The sequence below is a fragment of the Athene cunicularia genome, assembly GCF_003259725.1.
Source record: "Athene cunicularia isolate RWA chromosome 2 unlocalized genomic scaffold, athCun1 chr2_part1, whole genome shotgun sequence".
Taxonomy (NCBI): Eukaryota; Metazoa; Chordata; class Aves; order Strigiformes; family Strigidae; genus Athene; species Athene cunicularia.
Window position 1 is genome coordinate 132,162,512 of NW_020799095.1, and position 21,038 is coordinate 132,183,549.

General features: G+C 38.9%; 2 protein-coding genes across 2 annotated transcripts; one reads left to right on the forward strand and one right to left on the reverse strand.

The window, feature by feature from the left end:
* The first annotated feature begins 307 nt into the window (after positions 1-307).
* CTHRC1 (collagen triple helix repeat containing 1) lies at positions 308-6,931 on the forward strand. The gene is made up of 3 exons (XM_026841675.1): positions 308-580; positions 1,831-2,047; positions 3,251-6,931. Exons 1-3 carry the CDS (start codon positions 323-325, stop codon positions 3,391-3,393), a joined length of 618 nt encoding a protein of 205 aa, XP_026697476.1. The 5' UTR covers positions 308-322; the 3' UTR covers positions 3,394-6,931.
* SLC25A32 (solute carrier family 25 member 32) lies at positions 4,117-21,032 on the reverse strand. The gene is made up of 7 exons (XM_026841672.1): positions 20,992-21,032; positions 17,760-17,910; positions 16,751-16,836; positions 15,840-16,000; positions 9,451-9,564; positions 8,748-8,893; positions 4,117-7,110 (listed from the first exon to the last, which is right to left on the reverse strand). Exons 2-7 carry the CDS (start codon positions 17,858-17,860, stop codon positions 6,975-6,977), a joined length of 744 nt encoding a protein of 247 aa, XP_026697473.1. The 5' UTR covers positions 17,861-17,910; positions 20,992-21,032; the 3' UTR covers positions 4,117-6,974.
* Positions 21,033-21,038: the final 6 nt, after the last annotated feature.

Here is a 21,038-nt window from a genome sequence, read left to right on the forward strand (position 1 = left end):
GCAATGGCGCGTTAGGAGGAAGTAACTATTAACATAACTCTTTTTGTTTCTTCTGACGTTTTCCTACAGGTTTTAATCCTTGGACCAGGCCAATTTCTAATTCTAGGATGTATACATCTTTTGCAAAATAAGACACAAAAATGGCATCTTAATTTACAGCAAATTCTGTTGGCACTGCTTATCTTTGAGATTTTCCTTTTTTTCTTTTTCCTCTGTGGAGACATTTTCTTGGTGATCCAGAAATAGCCCATTAGCTTGTGTCGCAGCAGGGTTTTTTGTGTTTTGTTGTTGTTTGTATTTAACTTGGTTGGTCTTGGAGTTAATGGACGGAAGCAGCGAGATCTGTTCTGTGTTTCAGTACAACGGTGTGTGCTTGCAAGGCCCCAGTGGTGTTCCTGGACGGGATGGAAACCCGGGAGCCAACGGGATCCCTGGGACACCTGGGATCCCAGGACGGGACGGGCTGAAGGGGGAGAAGGGCGAGTGCATGCGTGAGAGCATCGAGGAGTCCTGGACACCCAACTTCAAGCAGTGTTCATGGAGTGCTCTTAATTATGGCATCGATCTTGGGAAGATAGCAGTAAGTCAGCTTTGCCTAGGCTGCTGTGCTTCACCACTACAGCAGCCTCTAGATCTGCCTCTATGAGATGGGTAGCACCAACTGTACGGGTTTCCTATGAGAGCCTTTTTCTACATGTAAAGGTGAACTTCTCAAATGTTTAGCTACTTCGGAGTCATCTCAGCTGTGTTTCACAGCCATGTGCCCATTTCATTTTTGTAACTGTCCTTCAAAAGAATGATGTGGCTGGTGTAAAAATACATTTAGAAAACCAGATCTGTAACTGCAAGGCTGAAAGTCACGCTACCAAAAAAGTAGCTCCAGCTTGTCCAAAACAGGGCAATTACCATTTCAGTCATAAAGAACAGGAGAGATGTACATCTTTAATCTTTTAGTTGTAACTGTCTTTATACCTACTGCTTCAAAACGGTTGTTCACTGAAACCCAGTTGCAGATGCTACTGCAGAAAGGCTCAGCATTGTTCAGGAGCAGAATTGCCAAGTGTTACCTTAACTAACTCAAACAGTCTGTCCTCTACTGCAGCCCTGGATAGGGAACTTTCAAACACAGTGGTGCAAACGTAGAAGGGAAGAAATCCCAGTTCAATTCCAGCTATGAAGCCACACCTAGAATGGTTGGAGTAATTTAACGGCTATCACTGTGGCTAGAGTGAGAATCAACTTAGAAAAGTTGACATTTCTCACTGCCGTGTACTTGTGGAACTGTCCCTAGCTTCCCGCCTCCCCCCCACTCCACCATGATATCCAGCGTTACAAAGACAGGATAACAACCACTTAAAAACTTGAACATGTTTATTTTTCAGTTGTGGAGCTTTTATCAGGGTTTAAGCTTCTCACAAATGTTGTGATAATTGTTAAATCCAGGATTTCTGGTAACAAGAGACAGAAATTGTACTGTCCTCTTATGCAAGGATGTGAGTGTACCTTCCAGACAGCTCATACCCCTTTACATAAACCCCAGAAGGTAACTAGGTTACCAACTTAACAGCAGATACTATCTAAATAAGAATTTCCACAGTCCCCCTTCTGCCTTACCATCTATGAGGTGCTGCTTCTGATTTACATCTTTGCACTGTATGGTATTTGCCAGGATCTACTTTTTTCTTTTTTTTCCCCAGAGGTTAGGGACTAAAGAGAATAGACAAAATGTTCTGAAATAAATATAAATATATTCCTAAATATATATATACACAGCAAATAAATAGGTTCAAAACCAGAGGTTGCTACTAAAGCATTTTTATCTCCTCTTAGGAATGTACATTTACAAAGATGCGCTCGAACAGTGCCCTCCGTGTTCTCTTCAGTGGATCACTTCGGCTAAAATGCAAAAATGCCTGTTGTCAGCGCTGGTACTTTACTTTTAATGGAGCAGAATGTGCTGGGCCACTTCCTATTGAAGCTATAATATATTTAGATCAAGGAAGCCCAGAGCTGAATTCTACTATTAATATACACCGAACTTCTTCAGGTATGTATGCTGAGACTATACAAATGGAGATGGAGTAGAAACCAGTAGCAAATCTGGTGCAAATGTACTATGCAGAGAGTACAGTCTGCCTTAGAAAGTCAAAAGACAGAATAGTGGCCAGCTAACACTTGTTACTCTTCCTATGCTGTCTTACAGTTGACTATCGATAGCACCAATATTAGAATTACTCATTAAGTGGTACTTTATTACTGTGGTATTTTTAACAGTACTTACATCCTGCAATTTAGAAATGGAAAAGGTATCTATCCAGACAGTTCTACTGATCTCTGCTACAACATGAATAGAGAGATGTTTTGTGCTGTATCAGCATATGGAGAAACTGCCTTACTGCCAAGTAGACAGTGCCATCCTGGCTTAAAGTACTAGCACTTGTACACTACCTGTGCATAAAATTAGAGTCCTCCTGGAATTTCTATTGTAATTTCATCTGGGGCACAGAAGTACCTCCAAAGTGAAATACCTAGGAGTATCTAGCTTGAGTTGCTAAGTAAAAGGCAAATTAGTAAAGTCATTCAACGTAAAAGGAGGCGATAATAGGAAAAGGTGACTAACATTGAGTCTGTACTCTTTCTCAATTTTTCTCCCCGTACTATTGCATGACTGCATGAAATCTAACATGTAGAGCTATGATAGGTTTTTTTCACCAAGGAGTAGGACACACCTGCCTTTATTAACCCACCTCCAACTAGTGGTGCTAGAGGGGAAAAGCAAAGGGTAACAGAAGCACAACTTTGTATGGCAGCAGTGCTTTAGGAGTGGAAAAGATTACGGGGTGGCCATAACCTTTGCAGGGCTTACCTGTGGAAGCTGGTATGGCTCTGTCTGTGTCTCCCCTCCCCAGCACTGCTAAAAACATGCCTGGATGGGATTGAAGCCATATCCCAGCTACCAGTCTGTAAATCTGGACATTGAAAAAAGTAGGTATGCCTCCCACTTAGCCATCCTGTGATCTGCTTCAGGTACTGCAAGATGTCAAGAAGCACCATGGATAAAGGCAGCGCATGACTGCAACCTATGTTGCCACATCTCTAAGAAATAGTTTTTATTTCTAAAAACTGTATCCAGATTAAACTAAATAGCATGATCTTGGAATGAACTGCTGTTCTTAAGTACTTGGTTCTACCTTCAGTTAAGAAATACAGTGATTGTGTGCGCTGTAACCTGATTTTTGTCTTTAACCAGTGGAAGGTCTGTGTGAAGGGATCAATGCCGGCTTGGTGGATATTGCCATCTGGGTGGGGACTTGCTCAGATTATCCACGGGGAGATGCTTCTACTGGATGGAATTCAGTCTCCAGAATCATCATTGAAGAACTGCCAAAATAACTTTCTCTCCCTTTTTATAATCTCTTCCTTTTTAAAAAATTTTGTACAATTTTCTTCAGAATTTATTTCTATAGAGTTGGATGCAAGCATTTGACAGAAACGAACCAAACTCTTGCATCTGTAGTCTTCGTCTAGCCTTTTTTTGCACGTCGCAGAGGCTTTTTATAATAATCATTTTAGAATATAAATATCAAACCCAAGTTCATAAACTTTTTTAATTCCTTGTTTGACATATGAAAATATACACCATCATTTAAAGAATTAACTGTAACTTTTTGTATCAAATAAATAAAACCTTTAAAAAAAATCCAGGCAATTTTATTGATCATCAAACTGTTTACGGTTATTTTACAGGGTGTTATGATACACAATTTTTTTAGAAGACTTCATAGAAAGTTCTAAGAAAGTAAAGTCGGGTCTTGGCTTTAAGTCTTCAGAAAACCTATGTAACATTTACTCCCAGGATGCTCTGCTGTTATAGTCTTAAGTCTCTCAACAAATACCTGGTGACTTAACTGTGACCTAAACGATGTTAAACCTAAACTGACGTAAACCTTAACTGTAACCGTAAGTGTTAAATACCTAATTCTGAATAGCTAAGTAAAAATAAACTATCTAAGGTCTCCATTCCTCTTCTGCTTCCTGACAGACTGGATTTCAGTATAAATATCTATTATTGGTCTCTACTATTAGCATGCATATACTAAATAATTTTACAGTTTCAAAACTTAGTTTCATTGCTCCAATAAAGTAATTCTCCTGGATTTAGCCTTTCAGATATGTGCACTCACTTTGGTGTTAACTAAAAGCTAGATATATTAAATAGTTTGGAAGATACAGAAATATGGCAGGTTGAAATGCCTTGGCTTTCAAAAAATGTACTGGTAAAGTGAAAGAATGATGTCACAGCTATTTGACCGCAGCTTCCAGCCTGGACAAGTGACAACACTGATCATGCCAACACAGCATTAGCTTCAGTGCTTTAAGTATTTTCTTCCAAATGCAACAAGTGATATACTCAAATATTTTTTAAAAATTGTAGCCTCTAAAGGAAAACAACAGTCATGTTTATATCACAAAATAAATTTTGCATTAACAAAATAACCCAAGAAATAGCATGTACAACATGCAAAGTCTACACTCTTCCCAGAAATTAAAAGAAAAAAAACCCCATTAAATCTGAGATAAGGAATTAATTTCAGTTATTTAGGATTAAATCTCATCTTTTTTTCAGGTTGTAATATTTTCCTCAGGCATCCCTCAAATTGGTAGCTCTTGTCAAGAATGCCAGAGGAACACACCTGCAGCTCGGAGAGCATTCAGGCTTTCCCAACTGCAAGTTTATGTGTGATATTGCTGCAAGCCAGCAAATTATACAGCTGGCATTTTGTCTCCGAAGAACTGTGCTGTTTTCATTGGCTTATATGATGGGTTTTAAGGTATCTGAAAACAAACAAGTTACTATGAGCTAAGCTACGGTGTGAATTTACAACATGTCAGTTAACATACAGTAACTGATTGTGTAGATGTACGTAGCCTGTCTTTGCATTTATCCTGGAGCATAAGTAGGCTGTTCTGGGCCTAGAGCACACTAATCCAGGGTAGTAAGTGCACAACTTTTACTCTTTTTGTACATTCATGTCTTCACAACATTTTTTGGATCCTGGATGGGAGTTAACTCAGTGTTCCACTAAATTAATTCTGCATACTAGAAAACACAAAACCAAGTAAACCTTCCAAAGGCAGAAGTTGGTAGCTCTTAGGGATCTATATAGTAATTTGCATGGTAGAGATCCAGTAAATTTGATCTTCAGCTAAATACAATGGAAACTTTCATAACAAAAACCAGAACCAGCCATAAAGGCCAAATGCCCTTTTCAGATGAGATTATCAACTGTATCAGTAGAGGGGATGGGATCATGGAGGAGGAAGTGTAAATTATTAATGAAGTTAAGTATACACAAAATATTGTATGTGGCAATAGTATCAACAGAAACAAGCAAGTGGATTCCTGAATTAAGATTCAAAATATTGAGCAGTTTCTGTAGTCTTCCAGATTTTAATTTAAAATTGAAACCAATTCCCTAATTTGTTAATTTTTGACAAAAAACCCCTTAGTTCTGCTTTAGGGTAGAGAAATTTCCTGCTTAACAGAAGACTAAGTGATTATTCAGGTGTTTTGCTGGGTAGTATTCTCTGCTCCTTACAAAACGGATTATTTCCCTCTACCTGCTGAGTAATCTTAACTAAGGAGGAAACAAGTTAGCTAAGTGATACTTTTTAGATACTTCATACTAACAGGAGAAGATGTTATGGCCAGTAATGTATTTTCTTAAAGAATAACTAAACCCCCAAAATAAACCAAGATCTCCAACAAGTACACATCCTTGACAGCAATTATTAGCATGCAAATAAACATCGTTATTACACAAATTTACTGAGATGTACTGTAGTTTATCACTAAGTTAGCAATCAATATATTCTTATAGTTCTTTCCTTCAACCAAATCAGAAGACATTAATGGATTGTTTTGGCTTTTTTAAAAAACATCCTGTGCACAATATTTTTTGGACTACTTATAGATTTTTTTTTTGGCCCAGAGAAAATTATTGAAAATAAGTAAGGTCATATTTGTTATTACAGTGGTTTGAAAACTGCATCACTGTGGGATTACTAGGAAAAAACCCTCATTTTTAAAAATGTAAGCCTTCTTTTAAATATGCATTTACCTAGTAATATTTGGTCAGATGCATCAGTAATGGAGACAGAATCTCATTCAGAGAGAGAGAGAGAGAGATATTGAGAGAGAAGAGAGCAGACAGGGAAGAGAGAAAAAATGAAGTAAGTGGACAGCAATGCACACAACATACATTTTGGTCTGGTGCTAAAAGCAAGCCAAAACCCACAATGCAAGTCTGTCCTGATATGAGACAAGAACTGGGTTTCGTCAGAATGGCAATTATTCAAACCCAAGTATGGACAGCTGTTTTATGAAACAATTTGAGTTTCCAAACTGCACCCCGCTGAGGCAGCATTTCTGTGTTGGATGAGCAATGGAATTTGAAGCATTATGTATCCTGAAATCTGACAAATAACACAGAGGTGGACTCAGAAGACTTTGCTGTAAACAAGTACATACATGCTTTTTTCATGAGACTCAGATAAAGATTTAAGAAAGTTTTGACAGACCCCAGAGTTGCTTTTCTATGAAGTTTTCCACTTCTGTAGGAGTAGAATCTGACCAACTGTTATCTTGAGACTTGTCAAAACAGATTAGTCAGTTATTCCAGGCAAGTCAGGATGTACTGAATTGCTGCACAGCTGCCCTCACCCAGTCACAGTGCTATTATTTCACAGTTGCAGAGACATCTGTTTCAAGCAGACATAGCTGATTGAGACAGGAAGGCAGCAGTGCAGGAACATTCAGCAGAAGAAATGTTGGCAGGATTTTCCTATCTCCAGGTTCTTTCCTCAAAATACTAGATCATTTCACAGTGTCAAAAAAGACTGCAGAACTAAATCTTTCCCAGATCACATATAAAAAGAGAGAATAGATTCCTTACGAACACAAGCTCCTACCTTTAATTATTTTGTTTTCTAAAATCAAGTAAAAAACCAGACACATTTTCATAAACGACAAAGGTAATACAGCAGGCAGGAGTCACTCTGATCACATTGGGGATAATTCCTTTGTAAAATCCATGAATTCCTTCTTTCCTTTAAAGACAAAGAAAAACATTTTGTTTTACTTAATGCCTTTTAATAGAAATGAGACCTAAACCAAAGTCTGGCATTTTTCTTCCTGTGCTCTCAACTGAGAGGAGTACTTCAGATTAGGAATAACAATTTCAGAGTAATTTCTTCCTATAGTGTTTGAAGATCCATAATATATATAATCTTAATCCGTCATTTTATCTGATGAATATATAATGGTATTCTGTTGGTCGGTTATTTAGCCTAGGGTTTGGGTGGTTTTTGTGGGCTTTTTTTGGTATTGTCTTAAGTAGGAGGCAATTTACTACCTTTCTTCATGTCACAAGAACTGGTTAAAGTAACTTAAAATTTCTGCAGCCTGTTCCAAAAAGCATTTACATATTTAATCTCACTGAAGCCAGAAGGGCTGAAAGGCTTGGTGGTTTTCGGTCATGTGACAGCATGTGAGCAGAGGGTCAACATAACTAAGAAAAGTCCACATTTATTTTCAGAGAATTAAAGCACCTCCTCCAGAATTTTGATTACACTGGCCAATAAACGAGAATTTAATTTTCCAAATTTGAATCAGAGTATTCATGTTAAAAAAGACTTTTAATCTCAGCTGCCTGTTTTCCAGCTTCATAGAGGCCTAGGACACCTGGAGCAACTGAGTACAGTTAACACAGGCTCTGGAAAGTGTTTGGGTATGGTTTACATTACCCTCCCTGAGGCTCTAGGTTGCATTTGTTTCATAATGAGTACAGCAGCGGCCCCAGAAAGGCTGTACACATTCACAATTTATCGGAACTAATAAGCCTTCCTATAGACTGCAGCACTGAAGGGCACAGTGCTGAGACATCGGAGCTATTTTCGCTTTGAATTGGCTTCAGTCAAAATGCTGGTACTGCCTCTGAGTACAGGGGTGGTCCTGGAACCATACAGCCTTATTCACTCCTTGAGGTGGCACCTCTTAATACTCCAGGAGTTAGTTGACTCCCTTCACGTCTCTCTAACAATATGCTCCAACTCAGAAACATTGTCCAAGGCAAGACTATTGGTTGCATACTGCAAAGGTGGCCCACCTTAGTAACTAGAGTTCTGTGTGAAACCTCTCACATGCCCTGTGGAGCTGAGGGAAGAGGGTTTGTGAGAAGATATGTGTGAGATATCTGTTCTCTAAAGGTCCTACAGGAAACTAGGACTAGACTAGAAATGCAATCAGGGACATCAGTATAAACAGCTCTGGCTAGCTCACTTCCTCCTGCCAGCAATCTGGATTAGCCACAACTCTCAGCAGCACAACACTCCTGTTGTATGTGATAATCTAAAGCAGTTAAAGTGAGGCTTCATTCTTTAAGAGCCCCAGAACAGCCAACTCAATGTTGTTTTTCTAAGCTGTAACTGAAATTTGCTGGGGAAGAGAGAAGGGAGACAGAATAAACAGAAGCCTGCAGGCTAGCACTGATCCTCTCCCATCTCCTCATTTGCCCTTAGATTATTGCTATTAGTGGCATCTTGTACAAAATGACTTTGTACAGCTAACATTTTGCTTGCTCTGAGCTTTACTAGTTATGCAAGTCAGCATGGAAGCCAGTAAACATAGTTCTGATTCTGTAAAACTAACTTTTGAGGACATAAGCTTTAAATTCTTCATGCCTTACCTCCATGTCCTGTGGATCACATCAAACACACCTGAATATGTATTATGCTGATCTTGAAGACGAGCTCGCACAACTTGATAGGGATATGTTGCTGACACAGCGAATATTTTGGATACAGCTGCCATCATTATGTATTCTGCGGTGTTCTAAAAGCAATAAAAATTACCAAGCTTGCCATAGATATAGTTTAAATTAGACAATTTCCAAAAAACTTATTTTTTAAATGTTGAATAATACTCTAGATTTTTCCCCCTTCTAATATACACATTAAAAACATGTCAACATTTACTATATACAGTGCTACAAGTAATTAATTGTAAAACGTGTGTTGTGCCTTCTTATTTCTATCAAGCGAAACACTTCTTCTAAAAATAACTACCTTTGCCCAACTTATACCTGACCAGTTTTCTGTGCAAGTGGTTAAGACCGCCACCTATGGTTCCATAAAGTAAGACAGAAAAAAAAATAAAATCATTCCTCCCTCTAAAATTCTCAAAACACTTGTCAAAATAAGAAGTTGGTACAGAACAGCGCTAACGAGCTACCTGTTCCTAAGAAGTGAAAAAGCATTACTTCCTTTTACATATTCTTCCAATTAATATATCGATACTTTGTACATTTTGCTGTTCTATGACCCAGACAAATGGAATAAATTTTCAATCATTCACGTGCCACAACACATTTTTATTGCCAAGAATCGTACCAATTTTGTATCTGATACTCTGTTTCTATACTTGTTGTATCTCAGTTTCAAATCCTCATATGCCATGAACTGAAGCGCTCCATGTGAGGTTCCAAACAGACCAGGCACAAATCCCTAAAAAAAAACAAGGAATAAACCGAAGTTAAATGGAAATACAGAAAAACCTCTACAACTTCACAGAGCTCAGCTTACACACATATGTATGTCCGCCATTACTTTACAAATTATGACTGCACAACTGTCGCTGTGCAGTATGACTCAAAGCTGATTCTGGGTTGGTGTTCTTCATGACAGGCATCACACAGAAGTGTTAATATCACTTTTCTCCAAATAACATATAGGATAAAGACACTTAATGAGTGAGCAATATAAAAACCAACTGGCCTAGGGACTCCACTTTATAAAGCACAAGCACCGGTCTTCAAAAGCTGGTAATATGGATCAGGATTGTAGGAGTACCAACCAAGCTGGGGTCTTGCAAATGTGCTGCTCAGTGCCTGCCCCTTCCCAGAGACTGGCACTAAGCTGTTTAGCTCCCACCTGACACTGGTATGGCAATGACAGAAGCTGGCGTCTCAGTGTGGAGAGCCATCAAGAGTAGAGGTACAAAAAAATTCTTGTGATCAAGTCCTGGAGATAGACATGTAGGTGTGCACATGTGTGTGTATACATAAATGTGTATCTATGATGTATATACATTTCTATATAAAAAAATGTGTGTGTAGAATCATAGAACTATTTAGGTTGGAAACAACCTTTAAGATCATCACATCCAACCATTAACCCAACACTGCAAGTCCACCACTAAGCCATGTCTCTAACCACCATGTCTACATGTCTTTTAAATACCTCCAGGGGTGGTGACTCAAACCCTTCCCTGGACAGCCTGTTACAATGCTTAAAAATGAATGCTTCCAGTGAAGAAATTTTTCCTAACATCCAATCTAAACCTCTCCTGGTGTAACCTGAAGCTGTTTCTTCTTGTCTTATCACTTGTTACTAGAAGAGACTGACACTCACCTCACTACAACCTCCTTTCACGTAGTTGTAGAGAACAATAAGGTCTCCCCTGAGTTTCCTCTTCTCCAGGCTAAAGAACCCCAGTTCCCTTAGCTGCCCCTCACAGGTCTTGTTCTCCAGACCATTCACCAGCTTTGTGGTCCTTCTATGGAAATGCTCTAGCAGCACCTCAATGTCTTTCGCAGACAGCCATGCACTATGGAAAGTTAAAGGGCACAGGTGGAAAGCTAACTCATATAAGGACTTATGGATGATTTATATTAAAGAAATAAATTTAAGATTTGGATCAGTTTGAACGTATTCTCACCCTGCTCAGAGGTGACTAAAGGTGTAACAAAATGGTCTGGGAAACATTCCCCACTTCTAAAAGGCAGTAATGGACAGCAAGAGTATAACACGAAAATATACAGAAACCTTTTCTTTCAAAAAAGTTGAAATGGAGGTGGAAAAGTGGTATTTTCTGAAGTGTCTCTACAAGAAAGAAGGCAGGAGTTTCTTCAGGAGCAGGACTAGCTCAGTTGAAAATGAGCTGACAGCCGCATGGGTTCTGAGAAGCACTAATTCTCTTTTTGAAGAGTTGGCCACTTACACTGGAAAAACACAAATAAATGGGGAATTAATCATCTTGGCCAGAAATTACTTAAGGGAGCCAAAAGCTGGCTGAAAACTGTTGCAAAGGCAGAAATATAATGGAGTAAATGATCAAAATATGGGTAAAATGACACAACCAAAACTTTTCCCAAAATGCTATTATTAAGACTAAATCAGATGCCCAGAATGTTGAATAAAGACATTAGTATACTACTAAGAGCCAAAAGAAGAAGAAAAAGAGAAGGGATCCTTCTGATAAGAGTCCACTGGAACAGTGTAACAGGACAAAATGATGTTACTTCATAACCTCTTAACTTGCAGGAAAAAAAACACCTTAAAACAACAGCAGGCATAAAAACTGTACAGAGCTTTTACCGCTTCAGAGATTAGCTCTCTGCATGCTGTAGATTTTGTAAATTTATGATATTACAGCCATTCAGAAAGTGATTTTTAGGATCTCTTTCACAAATGAGGATGAATTTCTTTTCACAGTAGAAAACAGTGGTCATGAACTAATCCTCAGTGATCACGAATTGATGAAATGCATCAATGGCTTGCTAAAGCCCCAGAAAAAAACACTTTTCCAAAAGAAAACAAGTAAAATTAAACCACACATCTGTATTTTGTCAACTGTGAGCATAATCACAGAATTTTGTGAAGTTTGAAGCTGAAGGGCCACAACAGGGGGAAAAGGACAACTTCAGTTTTCAGAAATCCTGGATCAGAAAAGAAAATTAACCAGTAATATAAAAACAGAAGAGGAGGAACAGAGCAAACCCCAAAATTATTGAAAAATATAAACCAAAGAATTATCTGGGTGAGCAGAACAAGGAACAATATGAAATTTAAGGATAGTGAGAAGGGAAAAACTTCAAAAACATTTGCCCATTATTAGACAGTAAATCCATTAAAAAAGTAATTACTCTCTACTTGAAAAGAGTTAAGATGATGTGTTTATATCATAGGAGAATGAGATAATATTTTCCTCACCAACAAAAGAATGTTAAAAAACATTACAAAGTGCTAAACTCCTAAATTTAAGCCAGCAGATTTGGGTAACTTGCATTCAAGAGTCCTAAAGCATCTACTGATGTTACTTGCTAAATAAGTACTAGCACACTCTTAAGTCTTGTGCTGATGAGGAAAGCTTCCAAAGACTGAAGGACTTTTAATGTTGGGCCAATATTAAAAAATGCAAGGAGGGAGTGAGGCAACTGTCGGACAATGCGCCTCAGTAAAATAAGAGCTGACCGAGGCTTCTACTGATCATACAAAACAATGTGTTCTTATGGAAAAATGTTTCAAAGCAAAACCCTTTTCTTCACAGTAATGAAGTATCTTGGCTGGGGAAGTTTTTGAAAGATATTCCTACTTTATTTTCTTATTCTTAAAATTTCACACAAAATCTTTCTTGCCAAAAAATTTGACACTTATTTTTAACCTATAATATAACTGTGAAGATCAATTTAAATATAATTTCACTTTATGTACTTCTTGTTGTTTTTCACTTTAATATTCAAAACATATCTTTAGAAGATTTTTGCCCTGAGGTATGAGGTTGCCCTAGGAAGTTCTGTTTGAATTCTCTTTTGGAGGATTAGAGCAATAGTCAGAATTAAATACATCATTAGAAATTTAAATGGCAAAGCATATAATTCTGAACAGTAGACAGTGGGAAGAAAGTTGTATTTTATAAGTTGGCTTAAACAGCTGTAAGTGCCGAAGATCTAGGACAAGAGAAAAATGTCCCTTTGGTTAGTGTTTCAAAGGTTGCCCATCACAATGAAAAGGAACACAGGCAAATGTATATAGGGGAAAGCATATGCTTCTTAGTAAAGAAGGGAAAAAGGTTCATTTGGCGAGGTGGTACTCACATCACTGCCTGGAGCGTTTGAGTGCTCACACCAGACCAGCCTCTGCTGTATGTTTTGACAGAATGCAGCAGATTCCTCTTGTAACCTGTTCAGTGTTGTCTTCGTTTGGGTTCTCAGCGGGCCAAAGACCAGTAGTATCAGAGTGCCCTACTCTGACAACTTGTGCAGAAAGACACTGGAAGTATGCCATTATCTCCCTATACATCCCGATTACTTCATGGTGAAAAATGATACTATCTTTTATGTGAAAGTCACTTTTGCTTCTGTCTCTCTGTAGAACCTGGGACTAAAGTTAAGATCAAGATGGCCAGTTCTCAGTGGATTTTGCTATATACAAGAACAAAGACACAGAAAGTCACTTAGCTTACAAGCTTCACATTTGCAAGAAGGAAAATTTCGTAAGAAAAAGCATAGCAAAATAAAGAGAGCTAAGTACCTTTATCCTCAGAGTATAGAATCTTGCCTACCTAAGGTGAAATGACAATATAGGTGTCCAATGTATCTATTTTACTTGCTAACAAGCACGCATTACCACTAGGATTTTTTAGTTGTTACTGTTAGCTTACTGCATTATTATTCTTAGTCCTGATGACTATATTTTCCTTTAATCTCCTTAAATTCTTTGCACTTCCTGTTTATTTTACTGTTGTCTATTAAGCATTGTTCTATGTGTAACTGCTGCTTCTACATCATCACATTTCATCAGAATGAAACTGAAAATACCAATACAGAAGCATGGAGGCCATCAAGAATGTTAGTTGCACTCTTGATTGATGTTTTAGTAGTCAGTCACTGTAGACTAGACATCCATATCCTGAGAACTCGGATGTATTTTGTGTTTTTCTAAAAGTGCCAGCTCCTACAATCTTATGATTATTTTACAATGTTTGGTCTCTCCTGCCTTACGCTTGAAAACACCCATACAGCCCTCTTAACGTGGAGATGTTTGCATGACATTCAGCTTCATGGAAAAGTAATTTTCAGAGGTTAGATCTCCAGCAGATCTATAGGCGTGTTCAAACCAGATAAGGCCAAGCTGGTGTGCGCCAGAGCAGCTGGTGTGCGCCAGAGCAGCTCTGTCCCCAGTCATCTGGGGGACAGAGGCCAAAGGACAAAGTCTAATGGATGGAAGATGGGGAAGATCACCCACTAGATGATTACTGGGATAATCAGTGAAGGAAAAGCTCCTGTCTTTTCAAAACCAGGACAAGTTCAAGAAGAACAAGTTATTGAAGAACCCATTTCATAGTTTAATGAGTGAACAATACTCAACAGAATAAAGACAGCTTTGATCCCTACTAGAAAGATCGATGTATCCTGACATTACCAGTCTTATGCCCTAAAGGACTGAAGGGAATTGCTTAGACCAGTAATAGCATCTTGCAGAGAGCAAGATATGGAATTGCTTGGACAGAAAGACCATTCTTTAGAAGACGAATCTCAAATTAACCAGAAAGAAATTACTTCCAGATTCTATTTCCAACTTGTGGTATTGTCCAAGATCCCCTTATCTAAAATTAAGATTATGAGGAAAAAGAAGACGTTTGTGTGCACTACAGCTCCTGCAACTCAGGGCAGTTAACACAACTTCAGCTGTCAAATTTCAAATAAAGCAAGAAAGATAAAAAATGAAAAGTCTCCCAAAACCAGAAAATGGAAGAAGGCTAAAGTATGGACAAGCCAAAGAGCCCCTGATGTCAAATGAAAGCTGCTCAGTGTGAATAGTTATGTAGGTCACTCAGTACCTATCTAGGTCACCTTTGCAGATTTAAGCAAGTAATTTGCTCTTTCAAAGGAATTACCTGGTTTAGTTACCCACTTGCAGATTAACACTACAAAGAAATGTCTAGTAGCAAAGGCAACACATACTACATGCATGAATAATCTGAAAAGTAATTCAATGAAAGGACATCTTAAACCCTAACAGATGCAAGAAATTAGAATTTATCTACACAGAACAGAGCAGACATCCAGGCAAGAAAATCAGAAAACCTGACAATTTCAATATATGAATAAGAAAGGTGGCTTGTTCCTGGTTTGGAATTCAGCATTCATCAGTATGTGGCATTCTAGTCTTTCAGCATAGGAAGGATTATAATTTTCACTGCAAATAAAAGAAGCTGATGTTCAGTCATCAGGACAATACCTAGGCAATAGTGTTCTGGTTCTATAGCATTACTTGCAGGAGAAGAGCCAGACTGAACTAAAATGGGTTACTTCACACCTTCCAGGCACTGATGAATGCATCTTTGATGTCATAGCCTGAAGGAAGGAGGAGGCAAAAAGTCCAAATTCAGTTGCCATCTGTTTCCCTAAATTAAAGGCAATAAAAAGCCCACACATACACAAGACCATATTTAGAAATCTGCAAATTTTATGGATCTAGAAATGACAGATTACAGACCTCAATAACTAGAGGGCAAATGAGCAGTTGTGAAACCGTCCATTCTGGAAGAAAAAATTAGCAACCACTTTAGTCATATGTTATGTTCCACAGGATGTCAGAAAGACAGAGATAAGGAATGAAATGGAAGAAAGCACTAACAGCAAGACAAATTACGCTACTGCTGTCTTCCTTCTCCAAATTCTAATTATAGAAAGACTCCAAAAAATTAAAAAGCAGCTTGTAGTTTACTCTCATTTCAGCATTATCACCAAATAGAAGATGGCTTAGCCATAAAGTTTACACTCTATTCTTCAGTGATTTCCTGCATTTAAACAGTACAATAGCTTTTCTTCTGATTAAGCCTTTTTGCTACAGTTCTTTGGTGGGAAAGAAGACTCACAGAATAAAAGTAGCTGAGCTAATACAAAAAATTACTTGTATTTTTTTAGTAGATGAGTGATCATAAGTCTCACTGAGTGGTGCCAGCCAATCCTGGAAATCTTCTTAAATGATATTACCTTATATAAGCCACGTATGCCCTCTGTCTTGTATATCTTTACAAGAGCATCAAACATTCCTCTGTATTGCCGCTTTGATGGATCAACACCAGCATTATATTGTAGCACAAGTCGTGTCTTCGTTACCCATATTGGATTTGTAATACAGAGAGTCATGGCTCCTAAGAACAGATAGAAGTTAGACTGATTGTTACACCAACTCTAAAGCTTGTCCCAGTTTGTTCAGTCCAATGTACACAGGCTTCTACAATGACAAAACTACTTATCCTACAAGAGTACTCATATTACTTAAAACAGGCAAAATTTATGCCCACCATTTTTCCCTCTCTCTGCCTTCAAAGCCCACCATCAAGTCCAACCTACTCCTGCTGAGGGTACTTCTGTAGAGCATACAGCTTTTTGTATATTCCTGGTACATCCCATTTTTTGCCTCACCTTTCCAAAGTCAGCAGTGTAATCCATACTACCTAAGAAATATAATATTGCTTATACTTCAATGTTAAGTGAATGAAAGACTAATGACCAATTCACTTAGTCTATTAACTTCAACAAGCCTTCTCTTTTCCAGGTCTAAGTGTTAAACATTTAATGAGTTAACAAGGTGACAGCAGAAGATTTATATAGTTATGTTTCAGGACTCAATATAGTACTAAATATGGAAAACACTTATACGCAATGAAAACAAGGTCGAAAGGTATTCTGACAACTGCTATTTCTGAGCAAAACTGAGAAGACCACAGTGATCCATCTATTCATCTTAGACATCATTAATTTATTTACAATGACTGCATTTGGACTTGAACACTTACACTTGCCACCTGTAAGAAAAAGCAGCACTGACACACAAAGGCAGGGAGCAACATATGGAAAGGGGAGAAGCAAACATTAATCTTCCTTGCATTTAAACTCACCAGCCTCTGCAGCTGACACGAGGTGTTCAGTTGCACTGAGACTTTCCAGCTTCCCATCTTTCTTGTAAGCTTTGATGGCATTGTAACTGGAAAACGTGAAATATATTTTGGTAAAGGTGAAAAAAAAACCCAAAACAAAACACCTCACTTAAGATCATGGAAAACATTAGGTGATATGCAGCCTTTGAAAACAGAGCTAAGCAATCTCTCTTTGTTTAGTTGATTAATTGATCTCTGTGCAGTTAGCTCTTCAAAGTGCACTATGGTAATACATATTTAAATTGATAAAGCATTACTGTCAGTAACAGTGGGACTGCATCTTGAAACAGCTACTGGATCTCAAGAATTAACCTCCAAAAGAAACCGATTAGATAGCCCCCTTTTTACTGAGAGCAAGTGACAAGTCACAAGTATACTGAGTTAGACAACTGACAAGTGAGGCTTACATAGGCATACCAACTAACTACTCCTTTAAGTATTTGAATTAATAGGGATCAGCAGTAAATCAGGCCACAATTACACAGCTAATAAAGTAGAAAAGATTGACTATTAAAAAATGGGCTTCATAAAGCCCATCAACTCACAAAAACAATGAAAGAACTGACTGTCACAAAAATTATTAAAAATCAGTTAAACATTTAGCTTTAGTAGAAAACTTTATTATGTTCTCTAATTCTTAACACATCCGGTTTTTATTTTTTGTGAGGTTTTAAGCACAGTGTATTGGGACTTTTAGAGGATTCTTCATGAATGATGTAACCGTCTCTCAAGTTCCTTAGTATTTTCACAGCATCAGGGGAATGCACTGTACCTGACAAAGTAACAGGTCTCTGACTCAAACTGCTTAAATTCTAAAACAGCAAACCACAATAAAGTGTAACAGACCTGGACTTGCTAGAAGAATCACAAGTTTATAAGCCACTTAGCACATTTTTTTACTCTACAAAGATGCAGTGCTATCTGAACATGACTTTGCACAGGACATGACACATTTTACAGGTCTACTTACAAGAAAAAGTAAAGTCCCCAGGAAGCCCCTGCTCCCAACATGTTTGGAGTTACCCCTTGATATAAGCCTCGGAGTCCTTCATGCTTCCAGACAGTGGTCATACAGTGGAGTATCCCATTGTATTTTGGCCTCAGCTCCAATCCATCGCTTACTATGAAAGAAATAAATTATACTGAAAAACATTTCAGGAAGCACAAAGTTCAGTTGTGTAAAAGCCACTGCAGAAGTACACAGCCTCCAAAACAAGCTGCAAATGAACATGAAACCTAACTGATCAGCTGTGTTTTAAAAGTATTCCTTTAAAAGCACGCAAGAGTTGGTGTTTATAGCTTCTTAAGTCTAAAGAACTTAAAAAAAAACAAGGAAAAAAAAGAATTTTTAAGCTCTGCAAGAATCAAGTTCCCACCAATCTGACAAGGCTAAAAAAATGCACATTTTGGTCAGCAGCAGCTTTGAAGCTTTTTGTCTCTTTTTAGCACCCCAGCAATTTTGTATCATATTTCAAGTGATACATGTGGGGTCTTTGACAACACATTTCTATAAGGAGTTCAGACAAGCCCTGAATAACCACTCATATTCAATCTTCCTCTTTAAAATGTTCTATAAAGATCTGAATATTTCCAATAGGTAATGTCTTACTGATTCCAAAGTCAGTTTTTACCAGAACACTCAAAGGAATTTTTGATGAAAACAATCTGTGTTCTGCTTCTATCCTCATTGAATGGATTTGCAAGGAAACACCAAATGCATACACTTCCCCTATCCAATAACCAAACAGTTGGTTGTTCAAATATTCAGAAATTATCAGTCAGAAAGATAAAAATCATGCAAGTTTTTTGTTTGACAGACTTTATTTAGAGCACAGATGTTGACACAACCTACAGTGGTAACCACTATTGCTCCTACCATAACCACAGCAGCAAGAGAGTAAGTTGATTAATGATGACATGTAATACGGCACATGTTGAGATGACGACATTAACAGGCACAAGTTGGAACAGAGGGAATTCTGAACAAAACTTTTTCTCCATCAGTGGTCAAATACTGGAACACGTTGCCTGAAGAGGCATCTTTGGAGCTACTCAAAACTCTAGCAGACAGGACTCTGCAATCTGATCTAACCTTATCTGAGTAGGGGGTAAACTCCATAGATCTCTTCTGATCTAAATTACTCTATGATACCAACATGGCATCAACTTTCACTCTTAGTACAGGGGGTGAGATTGCAATTTTAATGAAAATTAACCCCAAAGTTTTACAGTCGGCGTAGTTTTTGTGTGCCCATCAAGATTAATCCTGGTAATCATTAATTTCCAATGTTTTCTGTTCAGTGCCACATCTATTATTCTTTCTCCTTTGAACTTTGTGTATAGTACTGTACATTGTGACAAGACTTCACGACTAAAGACAAATGCTTTTTCTGAGCATACTATGTCAAGGCCTCAACACCTTGACAATCACTCAAAACTAGAACACAAATTAAACGCCTCTTTTCTCCCTGCTGAATGAGCACTACTAGACCTTTCCCAAAGATCTTTCTGTATTTTTTTACCATGCTGCTATTTGGTCAGGTTTATAAACGCATTAAACAACATGGCAAATCAGAAACATGAATGCAAGTCTGTCTTGATGCTGCTGAGAATCTTCACAACGCTGATTTCTGATATCAGCTCTTACTTCCTGCTTGAAAATAAAACATAAGAATCATTATTTTCAATCCAAACAAGCATGTGAAAGTGACCTCCAGAGATCACCTAATCCAATCCCTGCTCAAAACAGATCTAACTAGATCAGGTTACTCAGGGACATGACTAGTGGGTTCTGAATGCTTCCAAGACTGAAGAGATTACAGTCTCTCTGGGTAACCTCTTCCAGTATTTGACCACTCTTACAGTAATAATCCTTTTTCCTAATAAATGACTGGAATTTTCCATGTTCCTGTTTGTGCCTCTTCCCTGTTGCCCTACAACTATTCACCTCCAAGAAGAATCTGTCTTCACCTTCTCTGTGTCCTCCAATTACACAGTCATAGACCGTAATAACACTCCCCTCAGCCTTCCCTTCGTGAGGCAGAACGGATCTGATCCTCTTCTGTCAGCCTGTCCTCCCATGTCATGCACTCAGCCCCTTCACCAGTCTGGTGGCCTCCACTGGAATCACACCAGTATGCCAATGTCTTCCTTGTAGTGGTGAGCCCCAAACTAGACACAGTACTTCAGATGTAGTCTTACAAGTGCAAAATAGAGAGAAACGAGCACTTCTGCTAACTACTCTATAATACAGCCCAGGACGTGCACACACTAGGATGTGCAGAAAATTGTTTAAATCCAACTTCATAAAAAGTCTCATTTGGAAATGTAGTGCTTTACATTTTGAAAAGTTCTCTGTGATAGTTCACTATTTGTTTTTGAGATCTTAAAGATCTTTAAGATAACCCAAAGATACAGTAAAATCATAATATTCTCTTTTATAGAGTTTGAAACAAAGGGCAACATGTTTCTCATATTAACAGCAAAATCAAGAGGGACAAGCTAACATGTTTCCCTGCAGAAAAACAAACAAGATTAAGAGTTTTCTGCAAAACAATATCCCTACTGTTAATAACCAACATTGCCATAAAATAGTTATGCTTGGTATCGAAAATCTTTGGCATAAAGGTGAACTCTGAACACGGTCTTGCGAAAATCCGCCTGCTAAAAACCGACAATCCTGCGGTATCCTAGTGGCACTAGGGGTCATGGAAGAGAGAAAAAAACCTGGTCAAGTCTCTATCTGCCTAAAAAGACACTCGGCGTATTATATAGCCCCTAGAAACGACAGGAAGATTAAGCTTTGGGAAGAAGCAGACACCGTCCCTTTCGGCCTACGGCCCGTCCATGCCAAGCCGTGGGGCTGTGCTGCCAGCGCCCGCTGTCCTGTAGCCTCACAGAGGCCCGGGCAAAAGCCTGCAGGCTCAGCCGGCCGCGCCTTCCTCCACAACGAGCCGGCGGCTCGGAAGCGGCGAGCTCGGTGAGGCCTGCAGGCGTTTCGCACACGGTCCGGGACGTCTCTGCAGGGCAGCCGGGCTTGGGGCCTTTCCCTGCCGCCACACCCACCGCCGCAGCAGGTGCCCGGCCCCGCGGGGGCAGCCCCACGCCCGGCCGCTGGGAGCCACGACAGCCCCCGCTGGCGGCACCGCGGCCTCGGGGCGCGGGATGGGCTGGGGCGGAGGGAGCGGCCGGTACGGCCTCACCTGCGAAGCGGATCTTGACCAGGTCCAGCGGGTGCAGCACCAGGGTG

What these genes read in the sequence shown, in the direction of transcription:
- CTHRC1 (XM_026841675.1), top strand. Translation starts at nt 323, where the DNA reads ATGGACGGAAGCAGCGAGATCTGTTCTGTGTTTCAGTACAACGGTGTG. An exon ending in TCGATCTTGGGAAGATAGCA is followed by an intron (nt 581 to 1,830) that starts GTAAGTCAGCTT and finishes ATCTCCTCTTAG; the next exon opens with GAATGTACATTTACAAAGAT. An exon ending in TATACACCGAACTTCTTCAG is followed by an intron (nt 2,048 to 3,250) that starts GTATGTATGCTG and finishes GTCTTTAACCAG; the next exon opens with TGGAAGGTCTGTGTGAAGGG.
- SLC25A32 (XM_026841672.1), bottom strand. Translation starts at nt 17,860, where the DNA reads ATGACCACTGTCTGGAAGCATGAAGGACTCCGAGGCTTATATCAAGGG. An exon ending in GCATACGTGGCTTATATAAG is followed by an intron (nt 9,565 to 15,839) that starts GTAATATCATTT and finishes GTTTTTTTTTAG; the next exon opens with GGATTTGTGCCTGGTCTGTT. An exon ending in GAGTATCAGATACAAAATTG is followed by an intron (nt 8,894 to 9,450) that starts GTACGATTCTTG and finishes TATTGCTTTTAG; the next exon opens with AACACCGCAGAATACATAAT.